Here is a 14,002-nt window from a genome sequence, read left to right on the forward strand (position 1 = left end):
TAATGGTGTTTAAATGGTAGGTTATAATGGCAAATATTCATTAGCAAATGAACACTATGTTTTGTTGCTGCAGTGAGAGACCTATTTCCTATTCTGGGAGTTATACTGACATCTAGGGGTGTTTAATAATAATCCCCCCGGTCCCCCCAGTGCTTAAATCAGGCTTCTGCTTGCTTTTGATTATTGTAAGAACATATTTTTTTTCTCAGTTAGATGTTGACCAGTTACCTTGGTATCTGGTGGCCTGAGTATGCCTAGTGGTATCAGCTAGTTTATTAGATGATATTTTTTATTTTAAATTAGTCATTTATTTACAAATGTCTCATAGAAGAACTGCTTCTTGAGAGTAATATTGCTAAATCTGTAAAATAAATTCACCTATAGCAGACTGCAGAATGGAATGTATGTGAGCAATGATGTTTCTGTGCTCTTGATATGTTTTAGCCTTTTAAAAGCAAATGTGCATTGTTAAATAGTTGTCTAATGTTGCGAAGCTGGATAAAAGGAAGTAATGTGATTGTGCATGAAATTGGAACAAAATAAAATTGATATGAAATTAATTATCTGCAAAAGCTGTAAAATCATTTTCAATTTAAAGAATCCACACTCAGTGACTGTGCCTGAAATATTTCCTTAGGTGCTGTGTATGATACAAGCCATTACAATGCTTTACTTAAAGTCTACCTTCAGAACGAGTATAAGTTCTCTCCAACTGAATTTTTGGCCAGAATGGAGGAATCTAATGTGCAGCCCAATCGAGTAGGTATCCTTTAATGATAACTTCTTTCTAAATAGCAATATCATTTATTGGATAGAAATCATTAACTTCCCCTTTCTCTTCTGCAGGTTACATACCAAAGGTTGATTGCTGCTTATTGCAATGAGGGTGACATTGAAGGAGCCAGGTATTCCTTTGCATTTATGTTTAAATGAATTGCATCCAGAAATCTGTTTCTCAGATTTCCTGCCTTTAATGTTCAAACTCATTTCAGGGTAATCCTTAAAATTTTTGATTAGCAAAGTAAAAGGGATTAAGTATATTTTAATAAAGCATTGAATGGCAGTTTCTTAGATACAGCTGGAAGCTACACAAGCAAAATAAAACTAAGTGAGGGACCAGTGTGTTGAAATCAAATTGTCTTCTAAGTTACTCTGAAAATAAGTTGTTTTGTCATTTCTAGGGCCAGTGAAAAAATGTGAGGTTATGAAGCTTACTATGTAAGAAAATGGCTACTGGGGAAGGCAGATATTTATTTGAGGATAGAGTGGGCTAAGGAGCAAATAGCAAATTTTTCTTGTTGTTGTTGTTACACAGAGCTTCTTACTGGATATCCATGTAGCTTTAGTTGCGTTAATTTTTAGAAAGGTTGCCTTTCAAGTTGTAAGTGTCGTTGCTGGGCATGAAAAATAAATAAAGGAAGATAAAACCAAAAAAACCTATCCTCATGTCTGTGCATATTTTTAAGTGATAAATAGAATTTATTGGAAAAATAAAATTGACTATATTATGAGCATATTATGCAACATCCCAAAATAAAATTGCTCAATGACATCAATACTTGTTTCTGTTTGATACAGTACTTGCTCAGCAGCACAGCAATAGCTCAGGACTTTGTCTTCTCAAACAGTAGAAGTTCTAATCATTGTCGTAATATTTTTCAGTAAGATTCTTGGATTTATGAAGAACAAAGATCTCCCAATCACGGAGGCAGTATTCAGTAGCCTTGTGAAAGGTCATGCAAGATCAGGGTAATGTTAATACAGTTCTCTCCCCCCGCCCTCTCTCTCTCTTTTTTTTTTTTCTTAATTTACTACAATATAAATTGATACTGTACAGAAAAGTTAAAAGCTGCAAAGCTAGGAGTAACGTAATGGCTTTGAATAATAATTTATAAAAGACTTTTTATGTGCATTTTAAGGCAGAACAACTATTTAATAATTATTTTTGTACTATTTGAAAAAGAAATTTGCTGTGCTTAAATTTTTGAACTTTTTCAACTGCTGAGGTTGAAGTAAGTGTTCTAAATAATACGATAATATAAAGATAAAGATTTGCACTTTGACCTTTGGGGTTTACTTAGTTAAAATAGGTTTCTCTATGCTTGTTGCCTTCTTAGACTTTGTTTCTGTTCATTTTGTTCTGTTTGTTTCATTATTAATAGAGTGAGGAAACATGCAAGTCACAGTAAATATCATGATTAAATCGACTGAGATTCTTTCTTTTGAATGCTTTTAGAGATATGAAGAGTGCAGAAAATATCCTCTCAGTGATGAGGATGGCTGGTGTTGAGCCTGGCCCAGACACCTATTTATCATTACTGAATGTGTATGCTGAAAAGGGTGATGCTGACAGCATCAAAAAGGTATTGCAAGTTCGAATTTAAATACAATCTGGTTTGTCTTTTATTCAGTTTAACTCCGGAATGCTTTCTATTTTTATGTATGGACTAATACTGTATTTTAAAACTTGCTTCCTCATAGTCAGTAGCAAATAAAGAATTTTCTTTTTATCTGAGTAGGTGGTTAACTGAAAGCAGTTTCATACTTCATTTAAAAACAGAAGTTTTTCTTTTGATAGCTGCTTTTTACTCTATGTGAAGACACGGTAAATAATGTTCTGTTGTGGGTGATATAATAATTTGTTGGGGGGGGTTATTTCTTCAAGAGACAAACAGTGTATGTGGTAGGTATACAGTTAACCATGATCATCCTGCTCCCATTGAAGCCATTGAATCTTTCCAGTAAAGCTGAACTTTTGCAAGAGTTCATACAAACATACTTAGGTATTCTCAAAGTTTGGGTAGGATAATGCTGCTTTAGAGGCTAACTTGCCTGAGTACTCATCTGCAAAACAGTCCTTTGTTTAGCTGAAATTTTGGTAGGAAAACAGATTTGAGTTTAATGAGTGGTATCAGATGGTTATGAATCAGGAGGATATGGGAAATAATATATTTCTATGGCTTACAAATTAAGCAAATCTTCTTCCACCAAATTTCTTCCAAGCAGTAACAACAATTTTGACTGATTGTGATCTATTTTTCATAGCAGTTTTTTTTGAAAGTCATCTCTCTGATATTTTCATATATTTTAGGTATTAGAGAGAATCTATTATCCCTTTATCAGTCCATTTTTGTTTTTAAAATCTAGAGATGTTTGAGACTCTTTCTCTAGGTTGTTGGTTTTTTCCCTACCATCTTTTGTGTGTCTAAAACCAGTGTTTAAAAATGTAAAAGAAAAAACCTCAGCTTTTTGTGAATTTTATTCTTTTAACATATGTTTTGAGTCAGTATAAAGTTTATTAAAGTTACACTTATTCTCGTTTCCAGACTCTAGAAGAGGTTGAGAAGACAGAAGGGTATCTTATGGATAGGGTTTTGATGCAGGTGATTTTAAGCCTTGCCAGGGCTGGATATCCTCAGTACATCGAAGACATTAAAGAGCGCATAAGATTTGAAAGGGAATTAATTCCAGGTATGTTCTGAATTGCTACAATGGTATTTTGCATGGAAATATTACACAGGGTGTAGAGGGCAAGCATTTTCAGTTCATTGCAACAGTAAGTAATGTCTCCAAAAATAGTTGTTTTTTTGAATATTAAAAGTAAACTCTGTGGATTCATTTGTTCTGCTTTAAATCATTTTTATTTTTTTTTAATATTATAAACCACCTTTAATTTGCATACCAAATTAATGTATCAAAATTTTAAGTTATAAAATCTATTAAGACTTTATAGGAAAGTGGTAAAGTGTGGAGTCATTTCTGCAAGCAACACTAGCAGAACTTCTGTTACAACAGCGGGTTCATGAATTTAACGAAAAGGGAGATTATAAATACTGAATATAGCTTTCTTTAACTAAAGTAAAAGTCACTTTTGGATCCCAATGTATTTAATCTGCTTGATAACTATCAGTAATCTTCATCCCTTTTTTCCTCTTTTAACATGTCTAGAAATGTTTCTCTTATCTCATATCCTTCTATTATGCTACAGTGGTGATGCTCCTAAAAATTTTGGCATGGCATTTTTAGTTAGAAAAGTGAATTCCACTGATAAGATAAATAATGCTGAAAAAGGTAGTCTCAAATTTGATTGATTAGTCATGTTAAAAAGTATGTCAGTGATGCTTTTAAAACATATTTACTTTTCTTAGTGGTTTAATGCTAAAATAGTTAACCATGCATTTTATTTTTTTCTGTTTTCCAATTTCTAGATGCAATGAACCTGTGTTTGACTTTGATAACTCATGGCTTCGAAGATATAAGTTTCCGTATTTTGAAGTCTCTTCATCATTTATCACGTGATAATCTGGACCAGGGTAGCTTCTTCTTACAGCATTGTGTAAATACAGATATGGTATGCAGCATAGTAATACTTTTTCCTTAACTGTACTTATAACAGTATATTCATATTTATTTTATTATTTTATTAGTATTATTTATATTTATTTATAATTTAGCGTGATTGAAGATTGAGAGTGATAGATTTTTTGCACAGTTAATAGAAGTAGAATGGTTTTAATATTTCATATAAAATTTGCATAATAAGATGATATTCACAAAGGTATTTCTTTGGTATCCCTTAATGTTTGCCATGTGTAATATCCATTTTATAAACACTAGAAGAATCTGACATTCCTAACAATTAAAGAAATTGAAAAATATATTAAATTGATTTTTAAAATTCTTTGCAGCCTATGAGCAAGCTGAGACAATATTGTAGCGAGTTAAAAGAAGCAAAAATGCACTCAGCACCTTTACCATTTGTTTTGCGTTGTGCTTTGGAGACCAATAGATCAGGTACTCTGCTTATTTAGCTATTTAACATGTTTGTTTACAGAACTTGGTCACTGTTTAATTATCTTATGAATGTTTTTAGATATGGCCATTGACATGATGAAGATCATGAAAGAGGAAGGCTTGCCACTCAGACCTCACTATTCCTGGCCACTGCTTGTTGGGTACCAGAAAGAGAAGAATCTTAAAGGTTAGCTATCTGATATGTGTTCCTGTTGCTATATTGTAAACTTAATGAACAAATTTTTTACTGCAACACTGTTTTAAGATTTAGCAAACTCTTGAAAGTAAATGAAGAATTGCTGCCTGAGTTATTTTGTTGCAAGCATTTTTTTCTTCAGAAAGGCTTTTTGAAAACCACCTTACCTACTTAATCATGGTACAATCCTACAAATTTAAATGGAAAGATGTGTGAAAGAGTTTAATTATCATTTTAACTCTTTGCACTCTTACTGCCTTCCAATTGCTCTTTATCCTGTACAGAATTTACTCTTGACAAAAACTGAAATTTGAGAGAAGCGTTTGAAATTAAGGCTATGTTATGATAACTCTCCCGGACTGAAAAAATTATATATATATACATATTTTTTAAACCAACTTCTTATATCTACCTGATAAGCCAAATGTGAGTTTAGTTACAATAATAAAAACTGCAGGAGAATGTACGTTGCTCAATCTGTGAGCCTGACCTGACAGCATACTGATTGAAGGACAGAAATGCTCAATCTTTTGGATTCTTAAGTAGGCTTAAGCATTTAGCATGCTTTCCCCTGTTACACATGGGGATGTCTACAGGATGTGAATAAGAATTGAACAAATATTAAATTTTAGAGTACAGTATCTAATTCTTTGGTTTGCGTTATTGGTAATTCAGAAAGAATGGTATCGTAAAAAGATGCTTTTAACAGAAGTACTTCCCCCTTGGGGAAACAAAAAACTGTCTTTTTCATCTTATCTCACAGTATAATGTGCTTTAGAATGAGATGCAGAGTTGTTAGTGTGACACTGGGTGACAAACAAAATGCACAAACAAAAAAAAAGTGCTTTTAGCAGACTCTTCATATCGCAATTTTATCTTAAATATACAGTCATATTCCAGTTTGGAAGGAATGCTGAAACAAGTATTCCCTAATTGTTTCTGGCTATAAAAATGTCTCAAGCCTTTTCAAAAAGCCTTTGTGAAAACAATAGTCAGTTTTTATTAACTCCTTAGGCTCTGCTCCTGCTAGAGTACTTCCCAAGTTTATCTTCTCACAGATTTTCAGATGCTTAAAAGTTAGTGATCTTTCTAAAACTGTTGCAACGTTGCTTTAGTTTAGTTTAGATCAAGTTTGTAACTTATGTTTATCTTTATTTGAAGTACAGTGTAGCCAAAAATAAGGGGGTTGAAATATGTGTCATGCTTCTGTATATGTAGGTGCTGCCTACTAAAAAAAATGCTTTATGTCACTACAAGGAACACTTCACCTTAATAACACTAGTATGAGAAATGCTGGAAGCATTAATAGATTTAGACTTAGGTCCCAAAACTAAAGGTATATCTGCTAGTTGATAAAAACTTAAGTTTCAGATCTCTCTTGACTTCTGGTAAGGTTCCCTGGTAAGAGGTTGACTCAGTGTGGGCTCCTACTGTAGACATCAGCTGTACTTTGGTTAGCAGTTTCTGCTGGCAGTCATGTAAGCAAATTAGGAAGAAAACTAGTGAAGGAACCCTTAGCAGATCAATGTTAGCTTTCTTTACCACATTCTAGAAAGCCTTTCTTTTTCTGTCTACAAAGGCATCAGATGCATAAACTTCTGTATGGCTGTATGTTAATATTGCGGATTTGCAAGCATGTTTTTGTGACCTAGTACTTAATCTCTCGATTTGAATTTTCAAGTGTGAAAGTTAGTTGTGTGTATACCTACAAAGGTCAGTAATTTTGCAATCCTTAAAATGCAAGAGAGAAGCTTTCTGAGCATTTTCTCCTGTGGTGAAAAATCAGTATAATTGCTGCAGTGAAATAATTCTTTACCATGTTCTTTACTATGTGTAAGCTCACTTACATTCATTTTTAAAACTGAAGAAATAAAAAAATGAATAAAATGAGATCCACTATCTAAAAATACAACTAATACACCTGAAGGAAAGTAAATGGGAAAAAAAATCCTGGAATTGTTTAATAGAAATAATAAAGAGTAATGCTGTAATGAGAACCTAAAGGTGACAATAGAAAGTGTATTAGAAAAATGGTGCTTTATAGCAGCAAAAAATTACAGGGTTCTATGAACAGAAGTGTAGATAGACATTGTATCACATCTCATAACAAAAAGGAGGTGATAATTGCTTTTTCCACAAAGTAGTGATTCCTGGCCTAATGCGTATAATTTTGTGTATGTTGGTATGGGGGAGGCTGAAAATGGAGGGGGAAAAAAAAACTTACAGAAAACTGAAAACTATTGAGCAGCTGATGGAATGTAGATAATGAGCTAAATAATCATTAAAGTAGACAGTATATAAGCAACAACCTATCTAGAGCTGAAAGGTACAAATGCCTGAGTCAATATGTGTTAATGTGACCCAAGCAATTATATAACTAGTAGCAATGTTAAATACATTAGGGAAGCTGACACTGGATGTCAAAGAAAATTCTCTAACTTCTGTATCATGGAGTTGAGAGAGAGGAGCAGCAATGAAGTGGTGGCTAGTACACATAAAATAAAGCAAGGCAATTGTTTAAATATGCCTCAGAGAACTCATCCACTGTGAGACAGCGAACAGCAGTTTTCAGTCATTTAATGCAGGAAAATAATTTTAGATGGGACGTGCTTTTATGTGCATCTATGTTATATAAGTTGATAGTTTATTTCCATAGGTTTATCGAAATAAATGCTGTTAGGCTTTTAGAAATGGAAAGTGCTTGAAGGGTTTCAAAGATCAATATGTGGTAGATCTGAAAAGGTTATTGGCATTGGGATTCATCTTGTATCAGATTATGCAGTAAAACCAGGAAGGCCTGCGTAGTTAAGTAGAAGTTCTTGACTTATGCTGGCAGCCAAATGTTTTGTAGTCCCCCCCCCCCCCCCCATATAATCACTTATTTTTAAAGAAAGTTTTTAAAAGTTAGCTGTGTTTTTTCATTTCTGTTTTCTAGCAAACCTTTGTAGCTATATACACAAAGCTTGATTAGTGAATGGTAATTCAATTTTTACTTTGCCCTAGGTTGGATGAAAAGGTAAATAAGTGTTGAAGTCCCCCAAGGGAGGAAGATGGTGATTTCCCAAAATAATCACTTGAAATACTGTTTTGTAGAAAGACTTTTCCAGCAAAGAAGTTTTCTGAGTACATCTGAAATTAACAGCACTGCAGAAATGTGTTAAATATTATGCTGTCACCTTTAATAAAACCTCACTTTTCGAACTGGAGGGTTTTTTAAATTTGTTTAGAAAACTGCTTTAAGCCCCATTTTGTTGCCTTTGCTCATGTTGAACTGTACTTAACTGCTTTAGCAATTCCACCTGTTCTCATGGTACCACTTCAGGAAGAAGATGCTACTTGCTGTGAAAAACAGGAAATTAAGGTAGACTGAACTGCAAGCCTCACTTTTCCCCCCTTGAGAAGCAGCATGCTTCACAGACCGTCTTGTCATTCCTCTCTTCCATATTTGTTCTTGGATATACTGATTTGAAGTTGGAAGGTTACTTGCTTCTTACTTCTGTTGGGATGTTCCAGGGCTGTTTCCAGTGATGACAAAAAAGGAGAACAGAAGTGTTAGTCTGTGTTCTGTGCCCTACTTCTATTGTCTTTTCACTCACTTGATTACTTGATTTTGGGTGCCCAGTTCCTGCAAGCCTTACGTATCTCAACCCAAGATAGCAAAAAACAGTTCTTGGTCAAGAAAGGAGACAGCTGGAAGACTTACTGTGAGGTCGTATGGGTCCAAGGAACTAATGTGTATTTAAGAAAAAAGAACTCTTCAGGATTTCTGAGCATTCCCTGCAGTGAGTAAATGTTACAAAACTTTGATGCGGATGCTGCATTTTATATTACCCTCATTATTTCTTTTTTTTCCTGAAAGGCAGAAGAATACTAGAATTACGTACAATTCCAGGATTTAGACAAGTCTAAAGTAAATATTTTTAAACAAGTTCAAATTGACGCAGACTTTTTGAATGAACTATTAGATAGTCCAGAGATACTAATTCTTAGTAAAAGAACAAAGAATTATTTCTTTCTGTGGGAAAAAAAAAATTACTAATTCTTTATAAAAGACTGGTTGTGAACACTTTTTATTATCTTCTTGCTGCTTTTTAGGTATATGCGGTTGCAATTCTGTCTCTGTTTTTTCAGGCTGTTCTTTTCTTCGGGGTGAGAGGTTAGTGTATTGTCAAATACTGTTACTAAGAGCAAAGATTTTCCAAAAGCAGACACATCCTCTTTCATGCATATGTTTGACATTGTTATAGTGTTTTGCTTGAATTGGGAATGTTTTATTGCTTCATATTGGGGAACACATTTATTTGATGATAAAGCAGTTCCTGCTGTCATTGAGGTGGAAAATGTTTGCAAAGTTGTAGGAATCTTTTTTGATTTTCAAGATTCTTTTTCTATTAAAAAAAATTCCTGCATCAGCAACTTTAGAGATGAAGAAATATGTGCCAGCATTGTTCTTGTTTGTTCGTTTTGTTGTTTTTTTTTTTTTTGTTAAATTTGTGATTAATTTGGCTATGTTTGGTATTGTCATTGGCATACCTTAGTCTTCATCACAGTCTTCTGCTCGTGTTCATACTTGCCCTTTTCTGCTCAGGAACTGTGCCAGGTAGTGTAATGCTTTTGTGACAGATGTCTGCTAGGCAATGGGGATGCATTTTCTGCTCTTTTCTAAATACAGATTTGAACCCAAATCTCCTGAGGCTACTGCACCTCATTCACTGTGGTATCTAGTTCTGTCTTCAAACAGTTACTTCTAGTGATACAGATTTGAACTTGGTTACTTTTGAAAGTGCTTTAACGTAAGAGGGCTTCATACATTTTCTGAGAAGCTGCAAACATGAAATAGAAACTAGCTGTCAAAATTTGAAAGATATCAAGAAAGACTTACTGTAATTAACTCTTTATTCATAATTTTGCAGATTCTGGGCCAAAATTGGTCAGGGTTTTGTTTAAGGCAAACTTGAACAGATGATGCGACTTTAATCTAGTGTGACTTGCCTGCATGTATTTTTAAGTGCTCAAAGGGAATTCACATTTGATTATTTGCACCGTAGTGCACTGCATAAAATATTCATGGAAGTGTCACTTTTCCATAGGTGGCACTCCAGGGCAAAGACGGGGACTTTGGGAAACTTTACATTTTTAAAGTAATAAGTATGAAATGCAAGTTGAAAAAAACATATGCTATTTGGTACTGGTGTCCTGCAGCAACTGACAAATCATTTTTAGACCAGCAAAAAATGGTAATACCTGTATAGGTTTTGACAGGAGTTCAGAGTTTGCTAGCTAGGGCTATTGTAGGAAGTTTCTGCAAATCAGAAGAGTGTAAGCAATTAAAAAGCAGCACAAAATATACTTTAAAAGTGTTTGCTGAACTCTATTAATATTTGGTATTCTTTGTCTTCAAATGCGTATCTACAATAACAATATGAAGTCTGGTTGGTCGGTTTGATCAAATGTTGTGCTAACTACGACTTAACTTCACTGGGGTTTGTGGGAATTTGGGATGCTCCAGCCTTTCTCTGAATTTTCAGGTAGAAACTGATTTATTGAAATGAAGACTAATCAACCCATTTGATTACAAAAATGTTATTTTCTTTTATACAAATCTATGAAAATCTTGAAAGCTGGTCTGTTAATTAGGGTTGGGTGCTAGGAACAAAGCTGAGAGTATACTATGTGTTGGAGAACTTGTTTTTATCTTGAAAATGGTTATATACGTTGGAATAAATTTCAGATTAGTTTTCTTTTTTCAGGCATGGTGATATTGGTATTAATATATAGCTTTAAAAGATGTGTTGTGAAATGCCTAACAGTAATTAGCATATCTTTCCCTATGTTAGAAAATAACTTTGTATACTAGCAATTTCCTAACTAACCAAGAATTTGCTCTTTTTGATAGTACAGTAACTAAAATAATTCAGGATTTTGCATTGCAGGTACAGTGAGGGAAGTGGAGAGGTCCTTTTTTCTTTTTGAAAAGCAATGTTTATTTTTACTTTTTTTTTTTCTCAAGTTTCATTTTCTGAAATGTTTGAATGTTTTGAAATATTAGTTTCACCAATTTTGCTTTGATAGGTGTCTTTGAGGTCCTCAAAGTGATGCATGAGTTGGGGGTGGAACTTGATACAGAAACTTACACAGACTATGTTTTTAAAAATTTTGCTGATGTTGAGAGTGCCCGTACTCAGCTGCAGGTGAGTTTAAATTCAGAATTCATGAAAGTAACTGTTGCATATTTTGTTTCTCTGTTCTCTGAAAGATTTTGATTCCAGTAGTGTTCTAAGCATGAGGTTGGTGTGATCAAGCCTGTGTGGTATATTTTAGATTATTTTTGAAACAGTTGTTTTACTGATGGCTTGTTTACCATGCCTTTCTCCTTTTCAGAACTAACAAAGATATTTTACTTCAGTCTTGCTAGCTTTTTGTTTCCATAAGTGGTAAAAACTATATAATAAATATAAACATAATAAATTAATGATGTTCTTTCTTTTACTGGGTGTGAGAAGTATTACTGTTTCAGTAATTAATTAGTCAATGCATTGTTTTTAACTTGTTCAAGAATTCAGGATTGCAGGTTAAAAAGCTTTTAACTGCCTGTCTGTCTTTATGCTTTTGGTACCATTCTTTCCTGCAATCGATTTCAATACAAAACCTGGATAAATTTTGATCAGCAGCAACTCATCTAGCTAGCTGTGTAGACTTCTTTAGAGCACCTTCTGTGTCCTCATCAAGTATCAATACAAAAATGCCCCTGTCCCATGGGAGGGAAGTGTTAAAAAATGCTAAGTATCAGAATGTCTTCTCTGTGTTTATCTATAATGATTGATTTTTTTTAATCTCTAGGAAAATAACTGCCTGTTTGAAACTGTTGGATTCCATATAGCAGAAATAAGATATGAAGCAGCAAATGGAAGGCTGAAAAATGTTCTTTCTCTGTGTAAGTATCTCTAATGTTCCATGTTACCATGTACTTACAGTACTGCTCATAGGTTGGTTTTAGGCTGAGATTTACATATATTGATATATGAGGTTTATAGATATTTGAGAAATGGATGGATGTAGCAAGGCTTTTATTATGTGAGGTCATCTATGCAAAGATGTCAGACTGTTCTTTAAAACTGCCAATTCCAGACAACATATCTTTTGTTAAAGCCTTTTGTATATTGAAATGGGCCATAAAATTTACTTAGAAATCACAGCCTCGTGCACTGATTAGAATTATCTCATAGGTATTTCAGGAAGGCTTAAGGAAACAATATCCTTTGCACAGTGGCTCTAAAGACTTTGATGCAGAATTGTTTCTGTTTTATGTTCGTGGCAGCAACTCCAGTGTGATGGTAGTCTAACAATATGGCTCTGAAGTACTACAGAATTATTAATCACTGAATCAACTTTAAAGAACTGATCAGTATTGACAATAAATTGAGGGTGCTGTCCTGCTGTGTTAGTCTGTGGAAGCTGCGTATATGAATATGAGAGGGTAATTAGGTGATAAGGTTGTAATAGCATAAATTAATGATTTAACTCAAAGATTTTTCTCCAAAGACTGTTCTGATGCTTAGTGCTTGCAAAAGTTACTATACATCATTAATTGAATAGTTACAATGGGGCGATTTGCATGGTTAGCTAGGAGTGTGCCTGTTTCTTTTCAAAATTTAAAACAAACAAGATTTATATTTCCTAGTGTACTGATTCATTAATAAAATCCCTGAATTTGGACTAAATCTGATACAGAAGGATCCATTTTTAAACAGCAGTTTTATTTGTCCAAGGTTGAGACAAAAGTTTAAACAGGTAGCTCTTTGATCTGTACCCCATGGCCTTGGGAAACTGTGTAGAGGCTTGAAAATAACATTAACTGGAAGCTAATAGTAAAACTGACAGTAGTCTTCTGTTCATCTAAGATGAAAAAGTCACAGTAAGAAGCTGAATTAATATTAAACTTCTAAAACTTCTAAACTTCTAAGAAATGTCCCTATAAAACTCAAATATGTCTATTGTATTACCTGCTGGAATTCAAAAAACAAATACAAATGATGCTGAAAACTAAAGTAGTACTTTTTAACTAGTTACTTAATTCTTGTATTAACTGGTTAATTAATTCTTGTAACATATCAGTCAATCTTTGAGATTAATCTTATGTTCTGCCATCTTTTGTTCTTATTGCAACAAAAAGCATTAACCATGAAAAATGTAGACTTCCTGCCTTTGAACTTTTTTGAAAGGATGGCTTTTTACTAGGAGCAATGAAATTGCACCTGGAAACTGAAATATTTGGGAGGTTTTGCCTACATGAAAAAGTAGAGGTCCCACATACACCTCATTTTGGTTAACTGGAAAAGTTGGTTTTGAATGTGTTATCAACAGGCTGTATACTGTCTTACTGTCATGAAATAAGTCTTGCATAATATATTATTTAGCTGTTGTCTGTGTGTTGATTTTAATTCTCGTAGTGTTAGTGTGGGGTTTTGTTTTGTTTTGTTTTTTTCTACAAAGACAAGGGTTAATAATTCATGGAATCCTACAGAATTGCTTTTGAACTTGGGCTTTAAAAGAAGGTACTCCTGTAAATAGTCTACCAAGCTGAAATGAATGCTGATAAATCTAATTAGCACCTAAGAAATGGTAAGGCAGAGATATTAAACAAGTGAATTTTTTTGGATTGGCTTCTTTTGCAGTATTGCAAAGAGGGAAAAATAGATGTGATGTGGAAAATAGTTCAAGAATGTCTCATCAATGTAGCCAGGGAAGGTGAAGGTTGGGTATTAATGCTGCTTGCTATCTAAGTGTATTGATTCAGCTTCTCATACCTTATAATGTATAGATTTCTGCTACTGACAAGGTGAAAACTATGAAGCATCAGCTGAGGAATCTAGGCACATAAGGCAGTGTACAGGAGAGCTGCTTTTTCCCTTTATCATGCCATTTCATTCCACTTCATTGTCAGCCACTTGATTTTCTCAGACTTGTTTGTTGCTAAGGAAACCAGGTTGCCGACTGTCAGCAGCAGCTGAG

At 33.8% G+C, this 14,002-nt stretch overlaps 1 protein-coding gene across 2 annotated transcripts in view; it reads left to right on the forward strand.

The window, feature by feature from the left end:
• Positions 1-14,002, forward strand: part of LRPPRC (leucine rich pentatricopeptide repeat containing) — a 93,483-nt gene that overhangs the window by 14,755 nt on the left and 64,726 nt on the right. For both annotated transcript variants that reach the window (XM_064509584.1, XM_064509585.1), the window contains exons 4-13: positions 638-759; positions 847-905; positions 1,663-1,749; positions 2,237-2,363; positions 3,327-3,471; positions 4,209-4,351; positions 4,689-4,794; positions 4,874-4,981; positions 11,063-11,181; positions 11,831-11,924. In XM_064509584.1, the coding sequence (XP_064365654.1) occupies positions 638-759; positions 847-905; positions 1,663-1,749; positions 2,237-2,363; positions 3,327-3,471; positions 4,209-4,351; positions 4,689-4,794; positions 4,874-4,981; positions 11,063-11,181; positions 11,831-11,924 (1,110 nt within the window). The remainder of the gene's footprint in view (positions 1-637; positions 760-846; positions 906-1,662; positions 1,750-2,236; positions 2,364-3,326; positions 3,472-4,208; positions 4,352-4,688; positions 4,795-4,873; positions 4,982-11,062; positions 11,182-11,830; positions 11,925-14,002) is intronic.

Source organism: Dromaius novaehollandiae, chromosome 3, assembly GCF_036370855.1.
Source record: "Dromaius novaehollandiae isolate bDroNov1 chromosome 3, bDroNov1.hap1, whole genome shotgun sequence".
NCBI classification, from domain to species: Eukaryota; Metazoa; Chordata; class Aves; order Casuariiformes; family Dromaiidae; genus Dromaius; species Dromaius novaehollandiae.